We start from the raw sequence: 26,087 nt of genomic DNA on the forward strand, positions 1-26,087 counted from the left end.
AAAGGAATTCAAATATACAAACTCCATAATAGATAAGAACAGGTGAATTCTCATTTTGTTTCTGGCAACATACGCTTCTCATTCAGTTAAAAGAATCTGGGAAGATGAGTCTAAATTCACCTACTATTTAGAATAATGATGGCTAAGGAACCTCCTAGAAAACAACATTTCCAAGGATTGTGGTGGGGGAAGAGAACACCTGAACTGAATATTAAATGAAATGAGCTACACCAAGAACCAAGATGAAGATTCCTGAGAGGTTCAGCTAGTTTAGTCATGCAGAAAACAAGCTGGGGAGCAGGCACCCAGAGCCTTACTCACCACAATATCCTCAGGGAAGGTGTCCCTGCTGAAGGAGCCGTCATCAAATACGACCTCATAGAAGGTCTGTGCCGTCACGGCGATAACCCTGCAGCTGTAGTACCGGGTGTTCCGATGCTTCGTGATGACCGTCTGCCCCACGGAGATGCCCTTCTCACCAGCCTTGGATTTCTAAGGATGGAGCAGAAGAAGAGGAGAGAAAAGAAACAGCAGAGAGGACAGCAAATAGAAGAAATATTTATTTAGAAGATAATCATTAGTAGGATCATGATACATACTTTTAACTTTTAGACCTTTTACTGGGGGATAATTTCAAACTTAAAAGTTGTAAGAATATGAAAACAAAACATAAACATACTCTTTGACCCTTTACTCAAGATTCATCTGTGGTTATTTATTGTTATTTTTAACATTTTAACATTTCCCATGTTTTTGCACATTCTCTATCTTACATGTGTGTATATATACATATAGCTTTAAATATGCATATTAAAGTGTGTATGTTGTTGTTTTAGTTTGTAAGTCATGTCCGACTCTTTGTGACCCCACGGACTGTAGCCCAACAGGATCCTCTGTTCAAGGGGTTTTCCAGGCAAGAATACTGGAGTGGGCTGCCATTTCCTTCTATATATATAAATTAAACTGTATATACACACACATATAAATACATATGTGTTTATATATATATATATATATATATGCATACACATATATGCATATATATGCTTAAATGCATATACACATACAATTATATATATATTTTATAACTGTATGTGTGATATATATATTATTGTATGTGTGTATGCATTTATGCCCAAACCATAAATCATGGACTTTTATGCCTAAATACATCAGAGCGTATTTTATACAGAGATTTTCCTTTACATAACCACAGCACAGTTACTAACTTTAATAAACTTAACATGGATGCCACCCTTTAATTGATGACGCATATTCCAATTTTTCTTTATGTACAGGATCCAGTCTCAAATCAGGTACTGCATTTAGCTGTCAAGTCCTTTTGACCCCCGTAACCTGGAACATCTCCACAGCCTTTATATGATCATGATACTTTTGAAGGATCCAGCTCTCCCTGCCCCTGTTTTTTCAACAGAGCATCTGGCTGATGTTTCCTCATGATTAGAGTCTGATATACATTCCTGGCCAGAATACCACACAGACAACGCTGTCATCTTCTCGAGAAACCACATCTGGAGGCAGATGTTTATCTGCCTTTCAATGGTGATATTAACTTTGATCCTGGTCAAAGAGCAGTCCAATTTTTCCACTTTGTAATCACTACTTTTCCCTTCTAGCTAATAAGCAATCTGTGGGAGAGCCTTAAATGGCACACAAATATCCTGCTCCTCCACACTTCTGCTTAGATAGCATCCATTGATGAATCTTGCTTGATCCAGTTTTACTATGATGGTGATGATACGCTGACTTTTCCTGCTCCAGTACTCCCTCCACGTTTACTGGTTGGCGCCTGGTAGTTATTAAGCAAAAACCTCCTACTCTCCCCACATCCATCCATCCATCCGTCATCAGTATGGGATTATTAACTCCTCCTTCACAACTGTTTATAATTCATACTACAGTCAATTATTTCGGTGCTCAGATTATCCCAGATTTGGCCAGTAGAAGCCTCTTCAATCTGTTTCCTATGTCCCTTAAGACGTCCTTTTATTTTTTAGCAGTTCCTTCCTTTCTGGCCTCATAAGAGTCTCAAGATCATCTTGCCTCAGCCCCGGAATTAGCATTTCCCAGAGGAATGTGGTTCATTTTTGTGGGCAGTGATATTAGAGGATAAGATCCAGGTGCTTAGGTGTGCTTATTACTACAAACGCATCTTTGCTTCTTGACCCCTTCAGAAGTCAGAGCAAAGAAATGTGTGGATGTGTGTAAATATATATACATACATACACATGCACACACTTTCATACATACATACATACATACATACATACATACATGTACATACATATAACCAAGAAAAACCAGGGACTAGGTCTCAGTATATACCATGCTATGAAGTAGAAGACTTCAGGATAAATGCTTCGGGAAAATGCTTGGCAAAATTCTAGGCTCATGGTAAGCACTCCAGACATTTTAGCTTGCTGTATTTGGGGCTTTCTATTTGTTTGCAATTTATTTTTCAGAATAAGGCTGTTGCTCCCATTAGAAACTCACAAAAACCTCATTCCTGCCAGGTGCAGAGGGGAGTCACCATCTTACAAGGAGGTCTGCTCAGTCCCTTTTCCTCCCTATCTCCAAGTCTCATTCATCAACCTGACTGTTGATGCCACAAGCTCTGACTCACTAGGGGGCTCCCGAATCAGGCACTTGGGAAGGCCCAGCACCGTTGCTAAATGGGCCCTAGAAGGCACAGTCTCATAATCCCCAAGATACCAACAGTAGTCTGACATGTCATCCATAACCTACAGAAAGCCAGGATTCATTAACCCAGTGTCTTCTGGCAGGGCTATTTATAACATCACTGGGAAATAAAGTGTCAATTCAGAATCTTGGTTTAATTAGAGCCTTTACTTTTTTTTTCCTTGAATTTCAAAAAAAGCTAAAACACCTCGTAGGAAACAGATAAAGTGCTATGCTTAAACTTTTCCTTCTGGAAACCAAAGAAGAAATGCCCAGAGAGTCACTGACTCACTGGTTCCTTCAACAGTCGTGCTGCTGTTCAGTGGACACCAAGCACCTCCCCTGGTGCTCTGGACTCCAACCAAAATCACTAAGACTTGATTCCCATTCCCCGGAATAGGCCTACAAAGGTATGTGCTATAAAGTAATCTTACAGATGGCACGACTCAAGACTGATAGCATGTCTTCATACTCACAGGCAGAATTAGGGAACCAGTAAGGGCATTAGCAAAAGCCTAGAAGCAGGAAACAGCCCACTCTATTCTGAGAACTGCAAGAGATCCTGCCTTGTATGGGAGGGGAAGCAGGAGAAAGAAGAGTTTAGAAATGGCCTGTGGCTGAGAGGTCAGGCTATAGGGCAGAGGGGGAAGTAGGGCAGCTCTCACACCATTCTAAGACGTTTGGACATTACCCTGTGGGCCTAAGGGAGCCACTGAGAGGTTTAAGTACAGAAGAAAAATGATCCAGGTCCAGGTGACTCCAAGGGGAGAAGGGCCATGTCCAGGTGGGAGATGAGGGCCTGGAGTACAGAACTACAGACAAAGATGCTCATGGTTTGGACTGAAGGCTAACTCTCCCAGACGTGTTCCTAAAGGTCCCCTCTTTGCAGAGTGAGCTCTGCCATCTAGTTTCTCACATGCCTAACCAAATAAAAGGATATTTTTCTTCCTTGAAATCATTCCCTATTGATTGCTAGGTTGGCTGGAAAATTTTTCTCTGACTTTTGGTGTAGTTAGGTGTGTAAACGTTTTGCCAAAGCACAAGAGGAAGGAGCCTGTAGTGATTTAAACACACTGTGCTTGAAGCAGAAATCTTTAACAGCTGGGCCACAGTACCTTACATATGCCAAAATAACTCCCTAGATTCCTACTTCATTCCTCTGTCCAACCATTTTAAATATATCTAACCTTTCAAAGCAAGAGAGCAACTTAGATGTAATAATAAATTTGAGTGAAGGCACAGTTTGTAGAACTCTGGAACTCTGAAATTAAGCCTATGAATGCTTCCTAAAATTGTATTGGTTATAACTGCCTGTAGGAGGTGAAGTTCATAACACAGTGGCTCTGAGTGACCTGGATTAAGGCCAAAGGGGGCTTTATGTTGGCAGTGTATTTTTTCAAACGCTGTCCCTCTTTGTCAAACGGCCTTAAAAACACTCATAGTCAGAATGGCATGCAGCGTAATTTACTATGATATTAGTTTCTTCATACATGCATATTTTATTAAAATTGGAACTCACCCTCTAAGGAAAAGAATGTTTTGGATTTGAATTATAAGCTCAGCTTCATACTAACTATGTGATCATAGGGATGTTACATAACCTTTATCAGCCTCAGTTTGCTCATCTGCAGAAGGAACAGTAATACTTATATTAAAGATCTGCTATAAAATAATAATAAGTACATAAAATGTCTAGACTCACAAGCAATTAGTTCTCAGCAACTGTTAGGCGGCTTCATTATAAGAGACTATATACGAGACCCCAGCCCCAGGTAAATAAACCACCCTTCCCTCCAGTACCCCGGTAACTGGCATGCACGACAGTGCGCGGTTCCTCACGACAAGGCTCAAGCCAGCTCTAAATCATCACCGCTCTGCTCCTCGCCTCATCCTCTTATGACTCTAATTCTTGTCAAAAGGGGGCACATGGCTATGGTCCTTAGGAAGGAAGGCATAAATAATGCGGTCTCCTCCCTCCACCCTCAAGACCCTCAAAGCCTTTGTTTACAACTCTCTTAAGGCTCTGGTCAAATGTCACTTTTACTGACTATCCCTCCTGTAACAGGGCAAAATCCATGGGTCAGCGCCAGGACCGATTTGTCTTTTTATCCATGGCATGCAACACTGTTGCTGCCAGATAAACAATGAATGAATGAATGGAAAAATAAATAGACAGGAAAGAAAAACTAAATAAATGATCTACGAGGACAGGTACAGACGTATTTTTTAAATGGGAGAAGACTGATTCTAATTACTCACTGTCCAGAGAAGAGCAAAAAGAAACACAGGGGAGTTATAGGAAGAAGTTCCTCTTTGTTAGGGTACCTAGGCATGTGTGTGGGTAGGGGGTGGTAATAAAGATTTATGGTGAAATTCACAGGGTCTGGGAAGTAGAAGCAGCCAATCAAGGGTAAAGAAAAATTACAGAGACTTGACAGAGAAAAGGTTGATTCTAGACCACAACTATTTTTTTTTTTCCTGCTAGGACATGAAATTTATGCAAACTGGCTAGCTGGAAAGATGGCCAGCACACAAATTAAATAAAATGCCTTCATCTAAATAAAAAAATTTTTAAGCCTCAAGCATGACTGACCATTTCATGGGAAGTATTAAAGAAAACAGATTTTTTTCATAATGCTATTTTGATATGACTTCTGATTTATTTTTGCAGGAAAAATTTATTGACAAGCATATCCTATAACTGATTATACATACTCAAAATTACTTCCTGTCAGAAAAGCCTAAGAATCTATTGATGTTAAGAATGTCATTTCTCATCGGAGAAGATGGACATTACGCAAGGGGCTCCATCAGATTATGGTGTTTGAAGATAACTACACAGGCTAAGATTGTTAAAGTCAAATTTTCTTTAACATACACTATGCAGAAATGAACAGTGCTTTAATTGGAAAAAAAAACTCAACTTCTCTTTTTAAAAAGATACAAACAGTTCAAAATTCTAGGGACGTGAAAAGAAAATGTTAACTAAGAAATTGTTATAGACGTTCTACAAAAGCATCAAAGAGTTACTAGGACAAAAAACACAGATATGTTACCAACACATGTCCACACTCATGACTTAATTAAACTCTCGCAATAACTCTGTAGTTGTTCAGTTCAGTTCAGTCGCTCAGTCGTGTCTGACTCTTTGCGACCCCATGAATCGCAGCATGCCAGGACTCCTTGTCCATCACCATTCTCATTAAATAGATGAAGTCACTGAGGTACAGGTTGAGTGACTTTTCCAAGATCTCAAAGCTGGTGAGAGGCTGAAGAGGGGCCCAGAACCAGGTGCTCTCCCATCACGAGTACATGTGTCGGTATCATCAACCAGGGGAATACACGTGGAAAGACATCAGAGGAGAAATAAAACCAACCAGGAAGTGACAGGAAAGGAATTCGAGCAGTTGCCTAAAGAAGTTACATTTCCTTCTGTTCTTTTCTAATTTATTTATTGACTGCCTCTTCTGTTCTACATACCATTTGAGACACTTTGTTTAATCTCCCCAGTATAATCACAGAGTCAAATAAGCAACTTTGATTTGGAGCCTATCTGGAGATGAAAAATGCAGAACATGTAACTGCATATGCACTCACACATATACACTGCAACAAACTGCAAAAACGCTCACAAACCTTCACTCCTTCCTATTTGCACACATCCTCTGAAATGTGACTTTGCAGCTCCTCCCACCAAAGGCTGGAGTCTGCTTCCCCAACCCTCAGATCTCAGCTAGTCTTCTGGCTTAACCTGCTTTGGCCAAAAGAATACAACAGAAGTAATGGTATGCATATTCAAAGCCTCTTCACATGCCTGCCCTCTCCACAGATTCTGTCCTATGAAGAAACTCGAGTTACCCTCCTGCTGGCTGATGAGAGACCACCCTGACCAGAGACGAGGCCCTACACATATGAGAGAACCCAGCCAAAAGAAGACAAGCAGTTCTTCAGCTGACCACAGATGGATGAGGCAACCAGTCTGAAACAGAACTCCCCAGCTGAGCCCAGCCTTCACTGATGACAGCTGATGCTGGGAAAGATGGAGGGCATGAGGAAATAGGGACAAAAGAGGATAAGATGGTTGGATGGCATCGTCGACTCAATAGACATGAGTTTGAGCGAACTCCAGGAGATAGTGAAGGACAGGGAAGCCTGGCATGCTGCAGCCCATGGGGTTGCAAAGAGTTAGACACGACTGAACAACAAAAAAAGCAGAATCAGTAGCTAAAGAGTTGTTGCTTAAAGCCACTAAGTTTTGTGATGGTTTGTCACACACACAACTAAGAAAAAAGAATAGAGTGACACTTGAACAACATCAAGGTTAGAGGTGCTGACCCCCTCACACACAGCTGAAAACTCATATATAACTTTACAGTCAGCACTCAAGTCTACAGATTTGACCAATTATGGACTGTATAGAATTCAATATGTATTGACGGAAAAAAAATCCATGTATAAGTGGACCCATGCAGGATCAATCTACTAAGAAAATAATACACTAAACTGTTTGCCATATATAACCCTAGATAATGGGATTTTATCTGTTTGGTTCTTTACATACCTCTTTGTAGTTTCTGTTATATACAGTTGTCCCCTGAACAACACAAGGGTTAGGGGCACCCCCATCCCCTGCACAGTCAAAAAATTGCACATTGTTCTCTCTGCCTCAAAAATGAAGGAATTAATACATGACTCAACCAAGAGCAGGAAGCTGAAACAGTTTGGACAGAATGAGGACTCTTGATGCCATATACAGAGATCTCTAATCAAACACAAACTTTTCTCCACATTTAGTTAATTTAAAGATCTATAAAATGAAAATACAGGTATTATACTTATTGAAAAAAAATCCACACATAAGTGGACCTGCACAGTTCAAACTTATGTTGTTCAAGAGTCAACTGTATTTCTTATAATTGTCACCACAGCCTTTTGATCATCTGAACCAGGCCTAAGGGGGCCAGGAGGCCCCATATACACACGTGCCCAGAAGGCTGCTGCAAATGGCATGTTTGCTGCCATGGACCCCCTCAGTTAACTTGTGAACCTCTGGATCCCTACTCAGAATAATTTTCTTGAATGCATAAAATAAAACACAAGATTAGCCACCCCCCCCCCAAATTACACTGAAATAATACTGAAAAAACAAATTTGTGGTATACATACTTCTTTAACAATGTATTAAATTCTAATACCTAGTGGCAGGTCTAATAACAACTATTAATATTCTAATTTCAAAGATGCAATGGGCATTAGTAATATTTTGAGATCTCTCTCCCAAAGGTAATGTGATTTCCATTGTGGACAGAGTCACAGAAACTGCTAATCCACCTCTGCCTATGCTCAAAACTGATAGCATCATTAAACTGGAGCTAGAATTTAAGAAAGAAATTTTCAATTTTTACCCACATGCTCTCACAGACAAATTTCTCTTGATACTAAACTGTTCAAAGGATTTTATCTATTTAAAGGCACAGCGCACAACCTTTTAACAACAACCTTATAAAACAACATTATTATATATGCTGCTTGTATAAACTGTCAATAAATGGATATAGCAGTAAAATGAAACTCCATGAAGACATCTCTGTGAAGACTGAAGTTATGGACCCTAAAATGAGTAATTTTGGGGTGACCTAAACTGGAACAGGAATCTAACTTAAGTACTGACATTGAAATATATACTGTATTCTCCAATAGTCAATATCATTTCTCCCCAGTGAGGTTCTGACAGAGAGCAGAGAGGAGTTAGTTCAAATATGATCTTTGCAGTGATCGCTTGGCAAGGAGTCCTGTGTGGTAGAGGAAGGAAGATTTCTATCCTTGGCAAGAAGGGTCTTCTCTTATCGGACCTGGGAAGGTGGATGTGTGTTCACACCCTGAAGGAGGGTCACCCACCAACCATGTGATGAGATGAGTCACGGGCAGGAACGTCATCTTAGGAAAATCCCTAGGTTTGTCCTCCATCTGTATAATGATGTTAATAAAGGGTACAAATCCAAATAAAATAGTATATGTAGAGGTACACATAGGTACCTCTCATAGGTACATCCATCATTCAATCAGTAAGACTGGAGAGGTGAAGGAAAAAGCTTAGCAACCTATTCCATGAACAGGCCAAAATGCACATTTCCATGTATATCCAATAACCCTTTTACCTTCTCAACTTTATTATTACTCCCTAATTTCTATGAATTAATAACATGTGAGATGTTATTATATTTTTTCAAGGTATCCATTTTATAAAAAGTCCTACAGGTATCAGAGTAATAAATTAATACAAACTATTATTCTTCCACCAAACTTACAAAGCAAAAATCACTCATCTAAATGTGCCTTGTAACAGTGAAAAGTTTCTTTGTAAAATTACAAGAGCTAGGTAAAAATATTTAACCCAGAAAAACCTAACTCCCTGGAGCTTCATGAAGAAATAATTGCTCTTATAGCACAAATGCACATGCAGGCTCATAAAAATGTCACAAGTATTTAATTTTCGATATGTCTATTTGTTCACGTGTACTTGATTCCTCATGGGTTTTTAAGTACAACATATAATACAGTGGGAAATGGTGGTAAGCAGTTTCCCAGCAGATTTAAGGCCTTATTCAGTTTAACGTCTGTAGAAGTTATAACTGACAGGCTGTGGAAGAAACGGAGGGGAAAAAAAAACCAAACATGAATTATTTTCCGTTTGAGTCATTAGCTCACCTCAGAGGTGGTAGTCTTGTTCAGGAGCTAAGTGAAGGGGACTGGGATGGGAGAAACATCTTCAGAGGCTTCACTGTGTTAATGTAGGAAACTCTCAACAGGCAGGCAACACCTGCTTTCCATTCTGAATAGTTTCAATAACATACTTTATAAAGAGCAGAGAGGAAAGTTCCCATCAGTTGGACTGGTGGAGCTGGAGGTGGAGCGTCTACCACTGAGATGGAATCTGATGTGAGCTCTTGCTAACTCATTTCCAATCTCATTAGCTGCTAAAGAGTATGTGAGTCCCTGGATGCCTGGCGCCAGAAGCTCTGCCTTGGGCTTTTATATTTCACATGCTCTTCAGGCTCCTTGGGTCTGACTATAAAACTAGGGGGTTGGGGAGGGGACTATAGATTCAACAAACTCTCAATCATTCATAGTAGGCTATGTGTGTGTTTAAATTCTATGTGAAAATGCAAAGAACCTAAAATATATAAACAATGTTGGAATGAATTATAATTTAGGAGAAATGAGGAGAGAAGGTATTCATTCATTTATAAGGTACTGTAACTTTTAAAAATGACCTCAGATGGGATGTTTTCAACAGAGAGAAGCAAGGGACATGGGGCATTACTACACAGTTCTCCTACCCATAAAGATTTTTGGATCTCAATTACAGTGGGTAACTGGGTTAAAAATAGCTAAAAGAGATGAAAAGATTTTCTTAACAAGGTGACCTAAAGCAAAACAGATTAATTAAAGGGCTTAATAATTGTTCTGTGTCACCAAGAAGGAAGCCTAGGTAAATAATGAAGCCATGTAAGCTAATTCAAGCCACGATCTCAAACTGGAAACGTGTAGCCAAATCAGCACCATCTCAATGACACACCACGTGCTCTGACTTTGGAGACAGGGAAGTTCTGGAACTTTAATGACTGCTGAACCTCTGTGAAGTTCCATTTCATCGCCTGTAGAATGGATACAATTAGAAAAACCTGCAACAAAGGGTTATGGTGTGGACCAAAAGAGGCAACGCGCTACCAGTGAAAGTGTTCAATAAACTATAACAGGCATTATAACAATATTAGCTACTATTAGTTTTATTTACCTCATCTACCTCAATATGCTGCTCTGAACGAAAAATGACAGTCACCTTGAACACAAGAGAAAATCAGGGTGGCATAGTCAATTCTGACTCTATACAGGCACACTACTTCCATGAGCATCAGACAGAACGGGAGGGAGAGAGAGAAAGAGGTAGAGAGAGGTTGCAAATGAACATGTGCAAGCTTCCTAAGCTTCCTTTAAAATCGCAGGAGAAACAGCCAGAGGAGCAGTGGAGAAGTCAGCCAAAAGCTTCCTACCGCTCATCACAACCGCAGCAGGAGCAGTGCAGATTCTGCCACGTGGGCTCAAGGATGTTAATCAAAGGGGACAAATCCACAAGGCCTTTAACATCCACTATTAATTAAGCAAGCTAATATCCATCTGTCAGTCTATCAAGTGTTAATTAAATGTCTCTCTGTGCCCAGCACTGTGCTTGAAAGAGTGCTTTGTGGGCTCCAGTGGAGGCAGGATTGGGAGGGGAAAGACTGAGAGGCTCCAGGGCAGCAACCCTCCTTTCCCAGCCCCCTGCCTATGGCCCTTGTGTCCCCTCCAACAACATCTAATGCTAACCTCTGTGGTTCCTGCAGCCTCAGCCAAAGCTGCTTCTTAGCATCTATTAAGGATGCTTTTCTTTACTCCAAATACATGATAAAGATACAATACAACAGATTTTAAGATACAGTTAAAAGTTGTTTAATGTAAGGGTTTGCAAATTGTTAATTTTCTTCCAGTTCTTGAGAAATATATGAGAAAATGGGGACAAACCTGACGAAAAGGCCTACATAACACTCAAGGAAGGACAAACACAATGGAAAACAACTCACAAGGACATTCGATGCCCACAAAGAAATGAGATTTCATTTCAACCCTCCCTCTTGCCCCAAGAAAAAGCTTCCGAGTGCCAGGTCAGCACAGGAATGGCTGAAAGAAAAACTAAAAGAATATTCTATTGAAAAAAAAATTGTAGAAAAAGAAATCTCTTATGTTCCTTCATATACTACTCTATAATTTCACAGATCCACTACACCCAGTGTGGGAGAAGAAGACAGAGAGATGCATGCAATCTCACTGAGAAAACAAAGTCAGCTTCAGATAAGCAATGGCCAAGAAACCATCCCTTTCACCTAGAAAGGGAAGAAGGATTGTTTTGCATGTGAAAAATGGCTCAGATCCCAAGATGGCTACCAACAGTCTGTGGAAGGGTAGGACAGAGAGATGGGGTAGCCCCAGGCTGACTGGCTTCCTGCCAAGAGACCTCAAGAGGCCCTTCTAGTTAATTTAGAGCTTTACACATCCTGCTCGGTGAATGTGGACAAAGAACACAGACCTAGAGTAGCCCTTTAGATAGAAAATGATGAAACTTCTGTAAGTGCCTTTTCCACTGCTTGCAGTTAATAGTCTCATTAAACTATAGTTTCATTACACTGTGTCAGTATCTATGGATTTCATTATGACTATGGCATCTAATTACTGTTTTCTACATGAAGGAATTGAAAATCCTGCCTCTTATGCTTTACAAGATGTTGGAATGTCAAATTCTCTTTGCTGTTGTGTGTCTGCTGACACATTCCATTTATATTTCTCTACTGTATCCACAGTGCTTCACTGTAATACCAATGTTAAAACATAGGATTAGTGTTACTACTTAATTTTCTTAACAAGCTATCAGACAATAATGCATGCCCTAATCACTTTTTTTAAAAAAGGAGTATTAAATTGCTGAAAAGCTTAAAATTTCCAGAGGAAATAATTCTGTGAAAAGCAGAGCAAGTGTTTCATATAGACACACACCTTACCTATACTAAAAAATGTAACCAGATAAGTGGTTCTTAAGAGTGCAAGACTTGATTTCCCTCAGTATGTGTGGTCCGTGAAGCTGTCAAGTATCAATGGTCCCATGTAAACAGTCCTTCCTGCGCTTGCCCCTCCTGCAGTAGATTGGCTGACTGGTCCCTGGTCCCATGATGCACTTCGGGGCAGGGGGTGGGGATAAGATGGCCAAGTAGGAAATACAACATGACAAGTACTTCCTGGGGGTTCTGATGAATCTGCTTTAGTGATAAACACCAAAAAACTCCTGTAACCAAGATGCAGATTTTTCCTGAATTTTTCTTTTTTAAGTCAGGATCATTTTGCAGTTTTACAAAGCTAAATAAAAAGTTCAGGCAAAATTTTCCTTTCCACATTTTTGAGAGAGAAGATAGCCAAGGCTGTTGAACAAGAGATCTCCTGGAAATCAGGGCTCCACAGAGGGTGACTGCTAACATTTACATCAATACAATTAAGGCCTCAGCAGCCAACATGGCTTCAGAGTTATTTCAGGGGCTCTTTGGGCCCTTAGGAGCAAGCACTGTCTGTCTGTAAAATAAATAAGGCATCCCATATAATTTATGTACTAACATTTTTCAAATGCCTTTGGATGCTTCCAGGAAATTTGAAATAACGTTTGTTTGTTTTTTAACCCAACCAGATTAAAGGATAAAGGACAAGAAATTAGTCTGGAGAAATGCTATACTTAAAGGCAGAGATATTGTTCTGAGTCACTGGGAATTGACTCTGCTTTCTGCCCCCAGATAACAGTGTGGCCTTGTTGATCATGAGTGTGATTCAAGAGCCAGGTGCGCGTGCATTTTTCCTTAAATGGAAAGGCCCAGACTGTTACAAGTAAATCCTTCCAGAATGGAAATGTAAACCCCTTACATAGAGCAACTATGTGGTAGCAAACCACAGTTCTGCTTCGATACAGCAGCAGCCAGTCACAAAGGGGCAGCCCACTAGAGAACGGTATGCTGGAGAGGTGCCACATCGAGGCACTCGGCCCTCCTCCGCCTGCATGGTCTCCCCCTTCTGATTAGTTTCTGTACCCTTGACTGAATTAAAATTAGAATCTGAAATGGAGGCATCTGTTATCTCTTCCCGCAAATTCAGAATTCCCCCTGAAACACTTTAATTAGCATCAGAAATGGGTCTGGAGTCTCTGCAGCTGGTGCCCGAGCGGGGACCAGCACAAAGACCCTTACCAAGTGACTAGACTGAAAAGGGACTGGAAAATGGAGGGACAGAAGGGTAAGGTAAAGATGGCTCCATGGGGGCAGAAGAGCCTCTGCCTGGGACCATGAAGTCACTGTGGGGAGCTTGCGGGGACAGTGTTAGTGGAATTTTCCTCTATGCGCCACAACCAGGCCCAGCAGAAGGTATGACGTCGCTCCAACAGACTCCCTGCTGCTGCTGCTAAGTCGCTTCAGTTGTGTCCAACTCCGTGCGACCCCACAGACGGCAGCCCACCAGGCTCCCCCGTCCCTGGGATTCTCCAGGCAAGAACACTGGAGTGGGTTGCCATTTCCTTCTCCAATGCATGAAAGTGAAAAGTCAAAGTGAAGTCGCTCAGTCATGTGCGACTCTTCGAGACCCCATGGACTGCAGCCCACCAGGCTCCTCCGTCCAGGCAAGAGTACTGGAGTGGGGTGCCATTGTCTTCTCCAAACAGATTCCCTAGGTTTCCCTAACTACACCAGGTATGATGGAAAAACACTGGAAACCCAGGGCCTGAGACTGTGCTCCAGAGACTCTGAAGCACTTCTTCTACTTACTGGAAGCCCAAAGGAGAAGAGCTCCATGATCACTGACCTTGCCCTTCCCTAGGAAATGTCTATAGAAATAGCAGCAGGAAATTAAAATGAGGGTTATTAATAAAATACAGAAGTTTGAAGTGGGATATATTTAGTTTTCTTGATAAAATTAAGAAAAACACTGTATTCACTGGTTTTACCTAATAAAGTGAACAAGGGAAAAATCGGGTCCAACTGTAAATATTCTAAAATATCTGTGTTAAGTACTTCTTCTCCCAGGCAAATCTGGCCTTAACTTTCTGTCATCTAGGATACATGGATTGAGAGCTCAACAAAACACTACTACTGATAAAAGGGTGAGGTATTTCTTTTTGAAATGTATGTCTGATTTAGAAAGATTGAACACACTCACCCCTAAATCACTATATTGTTTGTTTTTTTAAACCCTTGCTAAGAATTTTTTACACCAGACCTTTGCTTTGGTCAGAATGCTTTCTGCTATTCAATAACAGTACAAATTGAGAAGGACGTTTCAAAAACAACTTACATAGAAAAACCATATACAAATATCAGATTATTATGCACAAGTCTAAGAAGAGTTTGTCTTTTGGTCATGACAAACTTTACTAACTGAACAGAAAGGGGGTTAGCAATACCTCAATGGTTACAGAAAAAACATCACCAAACCCTGTTAATCACAAAGACACGCAGATCACGGTGACGAAGAGGGTTTATGGAAATGAAAACATTCAGATCATTGTTGGATGAGTGTTAGCGTTAGTTGCTCAGTTGTGTCCAACTCTTTGCGATCCCACGGACTACAGCCCAGCAGGCTCCTCTGTCCATGGGATTCTCAAAGCAAGAATACTGTAGTGGGTTGCCATTTCCTTCTCCAATAAATTCTGGTTCTCTTTCTTAAAAGCATGAAGGGGACAGAGTCGAGCCATAGGATGGAGCTCCAAACTTAAGGAGGGAAAAGAAAAAACCAAAAGATGACGGATTCATACCATGGGTTGAATCAAGAGACAACCAGATGATTATTGAGAACTAGTTGCAAGTGAGAGTTTGGTTTCCTTTCACTGTGGCCTTCCAATGCCAGCTCGAAAGCAGCTGACACATCAACTTCGCAAACTCAAACTTTTCTCTTTTAGAACCAGCACAAATGCTACCTCCTCTGTGAATGCCACCTGACTGCCCCAGATAGAATTAGTGACTTCCTTCCAAGGACTCTCAAAACATTTAACTCGTATCTTTATTTAGCCTATCTTCTTAGGGAATAGAGCACAGCAGCTAAGAGCCTTGCTTCTACATCAGAGTGCTTGGTTTTGACTCTGCATGTTCACAGTGTGACAGAAGTATCAAGAAGAAAATTACAGTCAACTGGTACCTGCTGGATCTGTAAAAGGCTAGAACCCATGAAGATGTCCAAAAGCATCAGTGGGAAAGTACAGTGGGAGTGAGTGAGTGAGGTCTCTCTGTGTCAATCTATAATCAACCTGAAACACTGCAGACCCTTTTTGTCATTAATGAATTCATATAAAAGTGTTCCTGATTTCTTAATATTTTTTATCATTTGGTGTTTTCTCAATAACCAATACTGAAAGTATAATATGCTATACAATATTTTAGGGTTTAGAATTTAGGGGCCTTGATCACCCGGTGCTCCACATACTGGCAAGGTGAGAACTGTTTCTGCACACCAAGGACGGTATTATTGTTAGTGCTGACAGATATTCTCACCCCATTACCACCCAAAGGTTAGTTACACAAGCATGGATTAACCAGAAGGGCTGCCTTGCTCCAAGTCCTTCACCAAATCCTGGGCAATGCAGGTGTCCCATCCTGTCCTGAGCCATGCACAGTGATGGCAGGAAGGAGTTAGTGAAACTTGCCTGGGCTGCTGACCTGAAGACACAAGCAGGGAAAGAAGTCAGCAAATGTTGAGCAAGGATTCAAGTTCCATAACAAAGATGAATGCTACATAGAATAGATCATGAAGGTGAGCTAAAGAGACAAGAGAACCTTCCAGAGTGGGAGGAGCCGATACAGAAGCCAGCATAACCAAATGTGTAACACGTGCTCGATAAAAGATACTCAATAAACACTACCTCTCTTGTGTCCACTAAGCTCATTCCCTAGCATTAGAGAGCTATTTCAACAAATTTATACCAAGCAGCTTCTATGGATTGCTGAGTACTCATGTATGGATGTGAGAGTTGGACTGTGAAGAAAGCTGAGTGCCGAAGAATTGATGCTTTTGAACTGTGGTGTTGGAGAAGACTCTTGAGAGTCCCTTGGACTTCAAGGAGATCCAACCAGTCCATTCTGAAGGAGATCAGCCCTGGGATTTCTTTGGAAGGAATGATGCTAAAGCTGAAGCTCCAGTACTTTGGCTACCTCATGCGAAGAGTTGACTCATTGGAAAAGACCCTGATGCTGGGAGGGACTGAGGGCAGGAGGAGGAGGGGACGACCGAGGATGAGATGGCTGGATGGCATCACTGACTCGATGGATGTGAGTCTGAGTGAACTCCGGGAGTTGGTGATGGACAGGGAGGCCTGGCGTGCTGCGATTCATGGGGTTGCAAAGAGTCGGACACGACTGAGCGACTAGACTGAAATGAACTGAATTTAAAAGATAAAACATTAGTTAAATCTACTAAATATAATGACCTAGTTAAAATAATAGAAAAAATGAAAAAATATACCAAACAGCAGGAAAAAAAAGTTGACCACTAAGACATTTTCTCTACTCAAATTCTTCCTCTTTTTTTGAATAGGTGTCTATCCCCGCATTAGCAGCCACAACTTAGAAAATGATAAAGGAAATAAATTTCTCAAATGTCTTTGACAGGAGAGGGTATTAAGACAAAAACGATGTACCTTATATAAGACTGTGTATTAGAGGGGCCCTGCTTTTTACAATGTATTAATGCATAACATACAAGGAATTCTGGAGCTCCAATACTGCATACATGGAACAAACACTATAATATAATATGAAAGTTTATTGAAGTAATTTGCTTGAAAAAAATCTGTGCATGCCATCTTTCTCAGCTCTGCTGCCTTCCGTTATTCAGGCATCTCTTCCACTGGACACCTGTCTAGTTAACTCAGGTGTGAGGAGACAGTCAGTGGCTGTACTTTGCAGGAAGTATAAAATTTGTGAGTAGTTCATTGTTTGCTTTGAATAAGAAATGCTTCCAAAGCTCCCAGTTTCAAAACCACTTTTACCATATTGTGTTCTCTGTCTTTTCCTTACAAACTTCCGTTCAACATGCATGCAAGTGGGTTAGGAATACATCCAATGGAACCTTCAGAAATAGAGCCCAGAAAGATGCCACAGTGGATCCTGGCAAAGGATGGTCAAGTATCACAACACTACTGACATTATCACATGTGCACATACACAAGCACATATGAATAAAACCTCATACTTGCAAGAAAGCAGGTACCAGTCAAAAAACATATGTTTGACAAAAATACTGAAAACTCTATACTAAAATTTGGGTTAAAATAACAGGGACCAGAGACGGGGGTGGGGGTGGGGGTGGCTAGCGGTGCACTTACTATAACATGCTCCTTTCTACTTCAAGAATTTGAAAGCTGGACTCCTTGGTGGTCCATTTGTTAAGAACCCACCTGTCGATGCAGGGGACAAGGGTTCAACCCCTGGCCCAGGAAGATGCCACGTGCCACGGAGCAACTAGGCCCAGATGCACAACTGCTGAGCTCGCATGCTACAAGTACTGAAGCCCTCGCACCTTCGAGCCTAAGCGGCAATGAAGATCCAGTATGGCCGTAAGTAAATAACAATAAAGAATTTGAAGGCTACCTATTTTCCCAAATACTATCATTCTAACCACAGAGTATGCTTATTGTCCAATGGAAAAGTGCATTATAATAAATCAGATGAAATTTCTGTACCATTATCCAGAGTGATTTTATACCCAAAGATCAACAACTCTGAATAGGCTAGTGTATTTACAATAATTTATGGCATTAAAGGAGAAGTAGAATTTACTTTAAAATGGTCCTTATGGATGCAAAAAGCAAATAATGGAAAAAGCAAAAAAAAAAAGTAAAACTGGAGTACTGAAGTAACTGTAGTTTTATACTTCATTTCACCTAAATTAGTCAAGCATCCTCTACTCTCAGAAACGCCTGTGATGGGTTGCCAAGTTAGCCTGGACTTCATCTCACGAGTTTTTTCACTGCTATGATTCAGCAGTTGCCTATTACTACCGAACAATCTCAGCATGGTCGAGAACACAGACAAACTACACTTTTGCCTCTGGGGAGTGTATCCTCCGGCATTCACAGCTTACACAAAGAGAGATACTTGAGTGAAGTTCATGTTTTTTATGCTTCAAAAAGGAAAGAACATTTAATGCAATAAGGGTAATTACAATGCTCTTAACCAAAGTTCCCAGATTCTACAGATTCCCTCAAGTTAGTTGTCAAACATTTTTGGGAGGAATCCATATCTGAAGTCTAATTAAGAATAATAGATAAGTATTAGCTACCAGGAATGTATTTCAGAAATCCAGTGTTCACAGTGCTTCAGCCTAGAGAATTTTGCAAAGGCAATTTATGAACACTAAAATGTTTTCCTCATAGAGAAAGCCCACCACATGTAATGCTGTAAATTATATGATTTCCTCCCAACCCTTTACAAAGTATACCAAGTTCTGAAGTGATCTGTAGGGAAGAATAGTTTCTAAATCATCTCAAAGTCAAATATTTTCTCTTTCATCATCATTTATGAAACACATTAGTAACATAAACCTGACTGAACCAAACACATCAGAGTTAAGAGGAATGAGGTCCTGATTAAACACCTGGATCTCTTTAACAGCAACTTCAATATAATCATCAGTAACCACAGAGCTCTGAAATATTAAAAAGGGAATATATGATCCCAAGCAAAGGTTCAAATGAACACCTCTAGCGCCACTTGAGGTTTGGGGTGTGGAATTCAACGAATAGTAGACTCTGGGCTGAAAACATATTTACATTCCAGCACCTGTTGCTCATTAACTGAATATTTGGGCAAAAAACTGAACCTCGGAACTTGGGCTTCCTATCCTTGAAGTACGGATAGCATTACTCATGTGGCCCAGCTCACAAAGGAATGGAGCAGCAACAGTGGCAGTGGGAGTAATAAAAAAGAGAGAGCAGTAACACAGCTTTCATCTTCTGAGGGCTTACAGTGTGAGGTGAACTGAAAACCACACGATAAGGTGGGCATGCCATTGTAGACGAGGAAGCCGAGGCTCAGCGAGAAGAACTCACACACGGCTGTACGTGTGCTCCTGGCAGAATGTAAGTGCGAACAGCAACATCTGACTCCAGAGGCTGTGACCTGGTTCACATCTCAAAACGTATCCTCATGAGTCGTCTGACGAGGTAATGCTAGCAACTGCACTGTAAATGGCAAAGTGCCAGTAATGCAATGTGTTATTACTGTAATTTTTTAAAGTTGCTAAAGTGGGCTTTCTGCTGAGTACATGTACTATTCTTAGCAAGAGCCTATCAACTCAAGAAATTAAGGAAAAAACACCAATGAATATGTAACGAGACCTACGACAATGGAAAATAACTTTAAATTAGACATGACAGTTTGTGATGTCATTTTCTACATTTACACATTCACATGCATCCACACAAAGACCCAACCCACAAACATCAAGTATTTCTCAAGACACCAGAAGAAGCTGCTGGAATCAAAAAGCTGAGAGATGTATTGTATAGGGGTCATAGCTCCCCAGCCCACGGTAGTGACCTGGCAGGCTGCTCATAGGAGGTAAGTAGAGACATGGGACAAGCATGTGAGGCTGCAAATAGTCTGTGGTCAAGCTTCCTGGGACCTTCAGCACATTAGTGAAACTGAGGGTCAATAGGATGCTTCAGCCTCTTCACTGAAAGCCACAGACAATGATGGTGATCAGGAAAGCTAACCAAGGCATAGCAACCATCTGCACTGTCTGAATGATTCTAAGCCTTTGAAACAGAGGAAAGAGTCCATTCATCAAGGACAGGTAAACTGAATTACAGTTGAATTCACATGTTAGTTTGTTGCAAACATTCTTTTCCTAGAAACAGGTTCAATCCTGAGTGAAATGGAAAAGGCAGAAAATGCTGACGTGTGTACTTCTCTTCTCCATTTCTGCTTTTCTGAGCTTGTCCTTACTCCTGCTGGTGCCTCTGCGCTGCCTCTAGCTTATCCCATCTCAGGCAGCATGTCCTTCAATGTTTGTGACCACCCTCTCCCTCCCCTTACTATGTTACTGCTCTTTGTTTTTTTTCTAGAAGAGAGGAAATAAACCCCCAAGACCAGAGTGTACAGGTGTCTGGATTAAACACTGCAGGATCTCAGGAGATGTTTTCATATCAGTCTCTTCCCAGAAATGCTCTCCCCCTCATTCTGGATATGTGCAGTGGATAATCTGTACAACCATACTCAGCAGCCCTGTATACAGACCCCAAACCAGAACAGCCACAAAGACTTTTATCCATTCATCTGTTCATTCACTCATTCAGCTCATAAATATGTGCTGCACCTAGCATGTGCCAGACACTAATGGGTCTTGGACAAATACTAGTAAATAGTAACGTGTAATCCCTGTCCTCAAGAGACTTACATGCTAGACACATCATCAATGAGTAGTAACGTTATGGAGCAGAGCATGCTAGACTTGGGGGATATACAGGAGGGGATTCACATGCAGTCTTGGCATCAGCAAAGGGACAGCAGGCCTTACCACGTGTGGGTTGACCTTATGTCGGAAGCACGTGATGTTCACCACATATGGCCAATCATCAGGCTCCATCAGCACCCCAGCAGCATGAGCACATGTGACGTGGAAGGAGGCCGGGCAACGCCCGTAGGAACACTGGATGCAGGCTCCAGAGACCTTCTTAACCCGGTGTCTGCAGAACATGCACTTCTGGAGGATTAAAAAAAAGACTGTCAATTGAAACTCTGTTAACTCAGCGAATTCCCACATTTCACAGCATAACAACTTTTAGAGAGGAAGAACACTGATGATATCAGCAAGGCCTGATCTCCAGGGGCCCTAGTGGTAAGACTGACTATGGCAATACAAGCCACATACCTTCAAGGAAACATGCCAGTATGGCCACATCTTACAAGACATATGCTGGAACACTCCTTGCGGTCAGGAAAGCCAAGCCCTTCTGCACATGCTTCTCCATGCATAGAACTGAGGGAAAGGCCCCCTGGTTGCTCCTGTAAGTCATCCATGAACACTGAAGCTATTTCTCTTTTACCGCCTGCATGGCGGGCTTTTCTGTACATCAGACAGGCACATATTCTCCTAAATTAGATGAGGTCTTCAAAAATACCCAAATAGCACACAGATGGGCTAAGGTTTCTATCTACAAGGAAATGTAAAATGTTAAACAGGCCACTGTGGAAACTATGGCTCAAGTGTTCAATAATCCAAATCTGAACCCTTCATGACTGAAACAAAAATATGCTTCCCAAAGTGAGAAAATTGGAAATCACCCCAAAGGGCATAATTTTGTTGAATATCTACAGCTGACTATGCCTGGGAAAGAAAGAATGGAAATAAAAACAGCAATAATAGTTACCACAATCTGAAAATTAAATTGCATACAATTAGCCCTAAACATTATCAGTATATTTGTTATGAGAGATGGAAAAAAAAAATCCAACAGCTTTACTAAATACAAGATTTGTGAACTAATACTTGACGATTAGGAAAAAAGAGCTGTAGGACAATGTAGGATCAGGTTCAGAAAGCAAAAGAAACAGAATGATCAAAAAGCTCAAATTCTCTTTTCTAAGGATAACATCTGCAAGCTGACCAATTGTTGGTGAAAATGCTTTTCTTTTATAGGTACCTTTTCCTTCCTGAGACAAAAAAAAGATACTTGCACTCAATGCCCTTAGAGGACCGTAACATTTTATCACCAACTTGCATGAAACAGTATGCGCTAAACTTCTAACTCTTCTTTGCCCTCACATCTGATCAGCATCTTCAGTCTTATAGATTCTGCACCTTAAGCTTATTCTGCTTTCACTCTACTCATCTACACCAGCTGCCACGATCTTGGTCCATGGTGTCTTGCCCAATGTAATAATGGCCTCCAACTGGATCTCTTCTTTTATTTCATGTCATTTTGATTCATCTTCCCAAATAACTAAAATAGGACCCATTATAATATGAATAAAAGCATTATTTAACATCTTGATATCTCTGTGGCAAATTCTTGGTATTAGGTTCAGTATATTCCTGGTAATTCTTAGTATTCTGGTATCTTTTTTCTCAACTCCAACCATTCAAAATATGATGACAGGTAAAGCAGCAAGACCTCATATCAGAAACCCCAGGCATAATCAGATAATCTTTTAAGAGCCTAATCATACCACAGTGAGGTCAGTGTTTGAATAAATTCAGATATTGACAGATGTATGAAAGGAGAAATCGTTTCCTATTTTACTAATTAAATAGAATCAAGAATAAGGAAGAGTATTATGATTTAGCTAATTAATGAATTGATAACTCCAAGCTTCTCAGCCTCTTCTACAATTAACTTCCTCAATAAACAGCAACTCCAGAAGGAAGGAAGGAGACAGACAGTATACATTTAAGCTCAGTATACATTTAACTCAATCCTTGGAATTTTGTAAGGGAAATGCCTCCTTTCCCAGGAAGACCAGATGGGGTGATTTCTAAGGATAGATCCATGATCCTTAGAAAGTCATCCCAACTGCAGGCTATTGTAATACCATGCTTTAGAAGATGTTTATTTCCTGGAGTTGGGAAAATTGACCTAAACATTAACAAAGTTCTTGCAGAGACAGAGAATTCCGCAAAACTTGGTAGAGGAGCCATTTTGTATGCTGTAGTACAGTCGACATAGCACTTCCGAAACCCTGTTTCACTTTTGTTGTTGTTCAGTCGTTCAGTGGTGTCCAACTCTTTGCAACCCCATGGACTGCAGCACACCAGGCTTCCCTGTCCTTCACCATCTCCCAGAGCTTGCTCAAACTCATGTTCATTGAGTTGGTCATGCCATCCAACCATCTGGTCCTCTGTTGTCCCCTTCACCTCCTGTCCTCAATCTTTCCCAGCATCAGGGTCTTTTCTAATGAGTCCATTCTTTGCATCAGGTGGCCAAAGTACTGGAGCTTCAGCTTCAGCATCAGTCCTTCCAATGAATATTCAGGACTGATTTCCTTTAGGATGGACTGGTTTGATCTCCTTGCAGTCCAAGGGACTCTCAAGAGTCCTCTCCAACATCACAGTTTTGCTTGCTTGCTACTAAACCAACTGTGCTTCACCCTGGCTGGAGCATCTGTGTCAATTTGACACCTACACTGATGGGCTATGGGATTTAACTCAATAGGGTAAAGATAAGGACACACAACACTTCCTAGAATGTTGCAAATTAGAATAAAATTAAGTACTATGAAAGAAGTAGAAATAAAATGCTATATGGAACTAGAATGACCAGTGCAATGAGGGTATGCTTGGGGGCAACAGAAGGAAGAAGGCTTTAAAGAAATGCAACACTGACTAGATCAAGATAGCAGATAGCCCCTGCTATAAACTCTCCATTCCCAAACCCTAACTAAATAAAGAGATATGAAAAAGAATGAAACCACAACAGCACTAACTGACAAAAAATGGAGCACTTAATTTCAGGGACAAGAGCCTCAGTAAAAACTATTCCTAGGTATCTCTGTGGAGGCAGTTCTGGCAAGGCCAATGCCAAGAGTAAAAGCAAATAATTAAAATTTATTAAAAATTTAAATAATTAAAATCTTTCCCAATGTGTTAAAAAAAAAAAAAAAAAGACAAGTGACCCATTGCCAAGCCAGCTCTATGGTCCACCCTGCCCCCACTCATCACCAGCAGGTGAAGTAAACGGATCTGATCTGAACCCGAGTACTGTGAGCTGAGCTATCATTCGCCAGCAGGACAAGTGGATTCTCATTTGGGCTAAGAGAAAAAAGTGCACCCAAGGACGCAACCAGAATACAATCATATACTTTAAAAATCACGAACACTTGAAGGAAAACAATGCCATGAACAAGAAGTGCTATACTTACAGAGAAGTTGGCCTAAGGAATCAGGTAATGGGAAACAGAAGATTAGTTAGAAGAGATATAGTACATATTTTGATAGATATTCCAAACTATATTCCATCAACTAAAAAACAAAAACAGTAACAAATCACAGTTCTAAAATTAAAAATATTATTGTTAAAAAAAACAAGATGTGTCAAGTTCTGGAATGGATCCCAATGAAGATCAAATTAGCAACTGAAAGATGGAGCCCAGAGACTGCACAGAACACAGAGGAAAAGATCAAGAAGGAGGAAAATGAAACACAGAGGCTACGGAGTATGGAAAAGAGACCCAGATGTCCTACTGTCTCTCTAAGAGGCATTCTAGATGAAAAGAAAAAGAGAAAATAACAGAAAAAATCGTGACCTGAAGAAAGACCCAACAAGTAGGACTGATTTTTTTAAATAACCTAAACACATCTTAGATTTCCAAATAAAGAGAGAAAATTCCCAAATCTTCCAAAGAATAAAAGAGAAAAATCAGATTACCATCATATCTCTAGTCTCCAACAGCGAGCGCTAAAAGACAATGAAACAATGTTTTCCAATTTATAGAGGAAAATTAAATTAGGTCTACATCCAGCCTAATTTTCTTTCAAATAGGGCAAACAGATTTTTTTTTCCCACAGTCAAGGATCAGAAGTATGCAAGAAGAACTAAAGATTAACCAAGAAGCTAAATATGTGGATAAATCTAAATAAATATGGACTTTATAAACAATAATAGTAATGTCCTCTGGGTTTGAAATACAAAGATAATTTGAATAGATGATAATTTGCATGTATGGCAAAAGTGGTAAAAATGAAGTTAAATAAACATTAAGTGTTCTAATGTTCTTGAATTGACTGGAAAAAGATTAAAAGCGCCAAAAGTGGAAAAAAAAAAAAACAGAATAAGGAAAAATAATAAATTCAAACAAAGACATGGAAAGAAAGAAACAGAAACACAGAATGGGTGGAAGCAAAGGAAAAAAACACACTGGAAATTCGCAGAACTAAACCCAATCATTCAGTATGCTAAGTGTAAACAGACTAAATTTTATCTTACAGACTAGGGTAGTGAACTTTTTCTTAAAGTGCCAGATAAATATTTTAGGCTTGTGTGCCAGACAGTGTCAGCTGCAACTAATCAACTCTGCACTGTGTACTTGAACTGAACAATATGGGGATCAGGGACACCCCCAACCTCTGCACAGTCAAAAATCAAGTAACTTTCGACTCACCCAAAACTGAACTAATAATAACTTACTGAAGCCTTAGTGATAACATAAATAGTTGATTAAAACCTATCTGGTATGTTATATGTTTATATATTCTTAAAATAAACTAGAGAAAAATTATTAAAATACTCATAAAGAAGACAAAATATATTTACAGTACTGTACTCTATCCATATTTAAGATTATGTCATCTGTTAATAAGATAAATTGTTTGTCAGTACCTACACCAAATTGTCTCCTATGATATGAAACACTGTAGATGTTAATCGTATCACTAACACTAGGCATCAAAAATTAAGAGACAATGTTTTAAAAATTCATATTTATTTACAAGTATAATGATTCATGCATTAATAATGAAGAAGCAGTCATATCATTGCTTTATGACACCCTAGTGTAATGCGTGGGGTTTGTGTTTGGTCTGTTTGTGTAACATATGAAAAATGTTAACTTTTTATAATAGATTTCTGTATATTTAATGGTAGTAAATGATAAAATAGACTAGTATCTACTAGTATCTGTGATCGTTTATGCATTCATGACATACCTAACATTTCCTTAATTTTTTCCCATATTTCTAAATTATGTGGTTCATCTGCAAGTTTTTTCAAATTGATGCAAATCTCCAAAAATTTTTACAATACCTGTACTGAAAAAAAATCCACAGATACATGGACTACG

The 26,087-nt window shown here is 40.1% G+C and overlaps 1 protein-coding gene across 2 annotated transcripts in view; it reads right to left on the reverse strand.

The window, feature by feature from the left end:
- The window catches only part of KDM4C (lysine demethylase 4C), a 400,467-nt gene that overhangs the window by 48,025 nt on the left and 326,355 nt on the right, over positions 1 to 26,087 (reverse strand). For both annotated transcript variants that reach the window (XM_018052007.1, XM_018052008.1), the window contains 2 exons: positions 20,830 to 21,015; positions 322 to 492 (listed from right to left, as the gene is read on the reverse strand). In XM_018052007.1, coding sequence (XP_017907496.1) covers positions 322 to 492; positions 20,830 to 21,015 — 357 coding nt within the window. The remainder of the gene's footprint in view (positions 1 to 321; positions 493 to 20,829; positions 21,016 to 26,087) is intronic.

Source organism: Capra hircus, chromosome 8 (assembly GCF_001704415.2).
Source record: "Capra hircus breed San Clemente chromosome 8, ASM170441v1, whole genome shotgun sequence".
In the NCBI taxonomy this organism is placed as follows: domain Eukaryota; kingdom Metazoa; phylum Chordata; class Mammalia; order Artiodactyla; family Bovidae; genus Capra; species Capra hircus.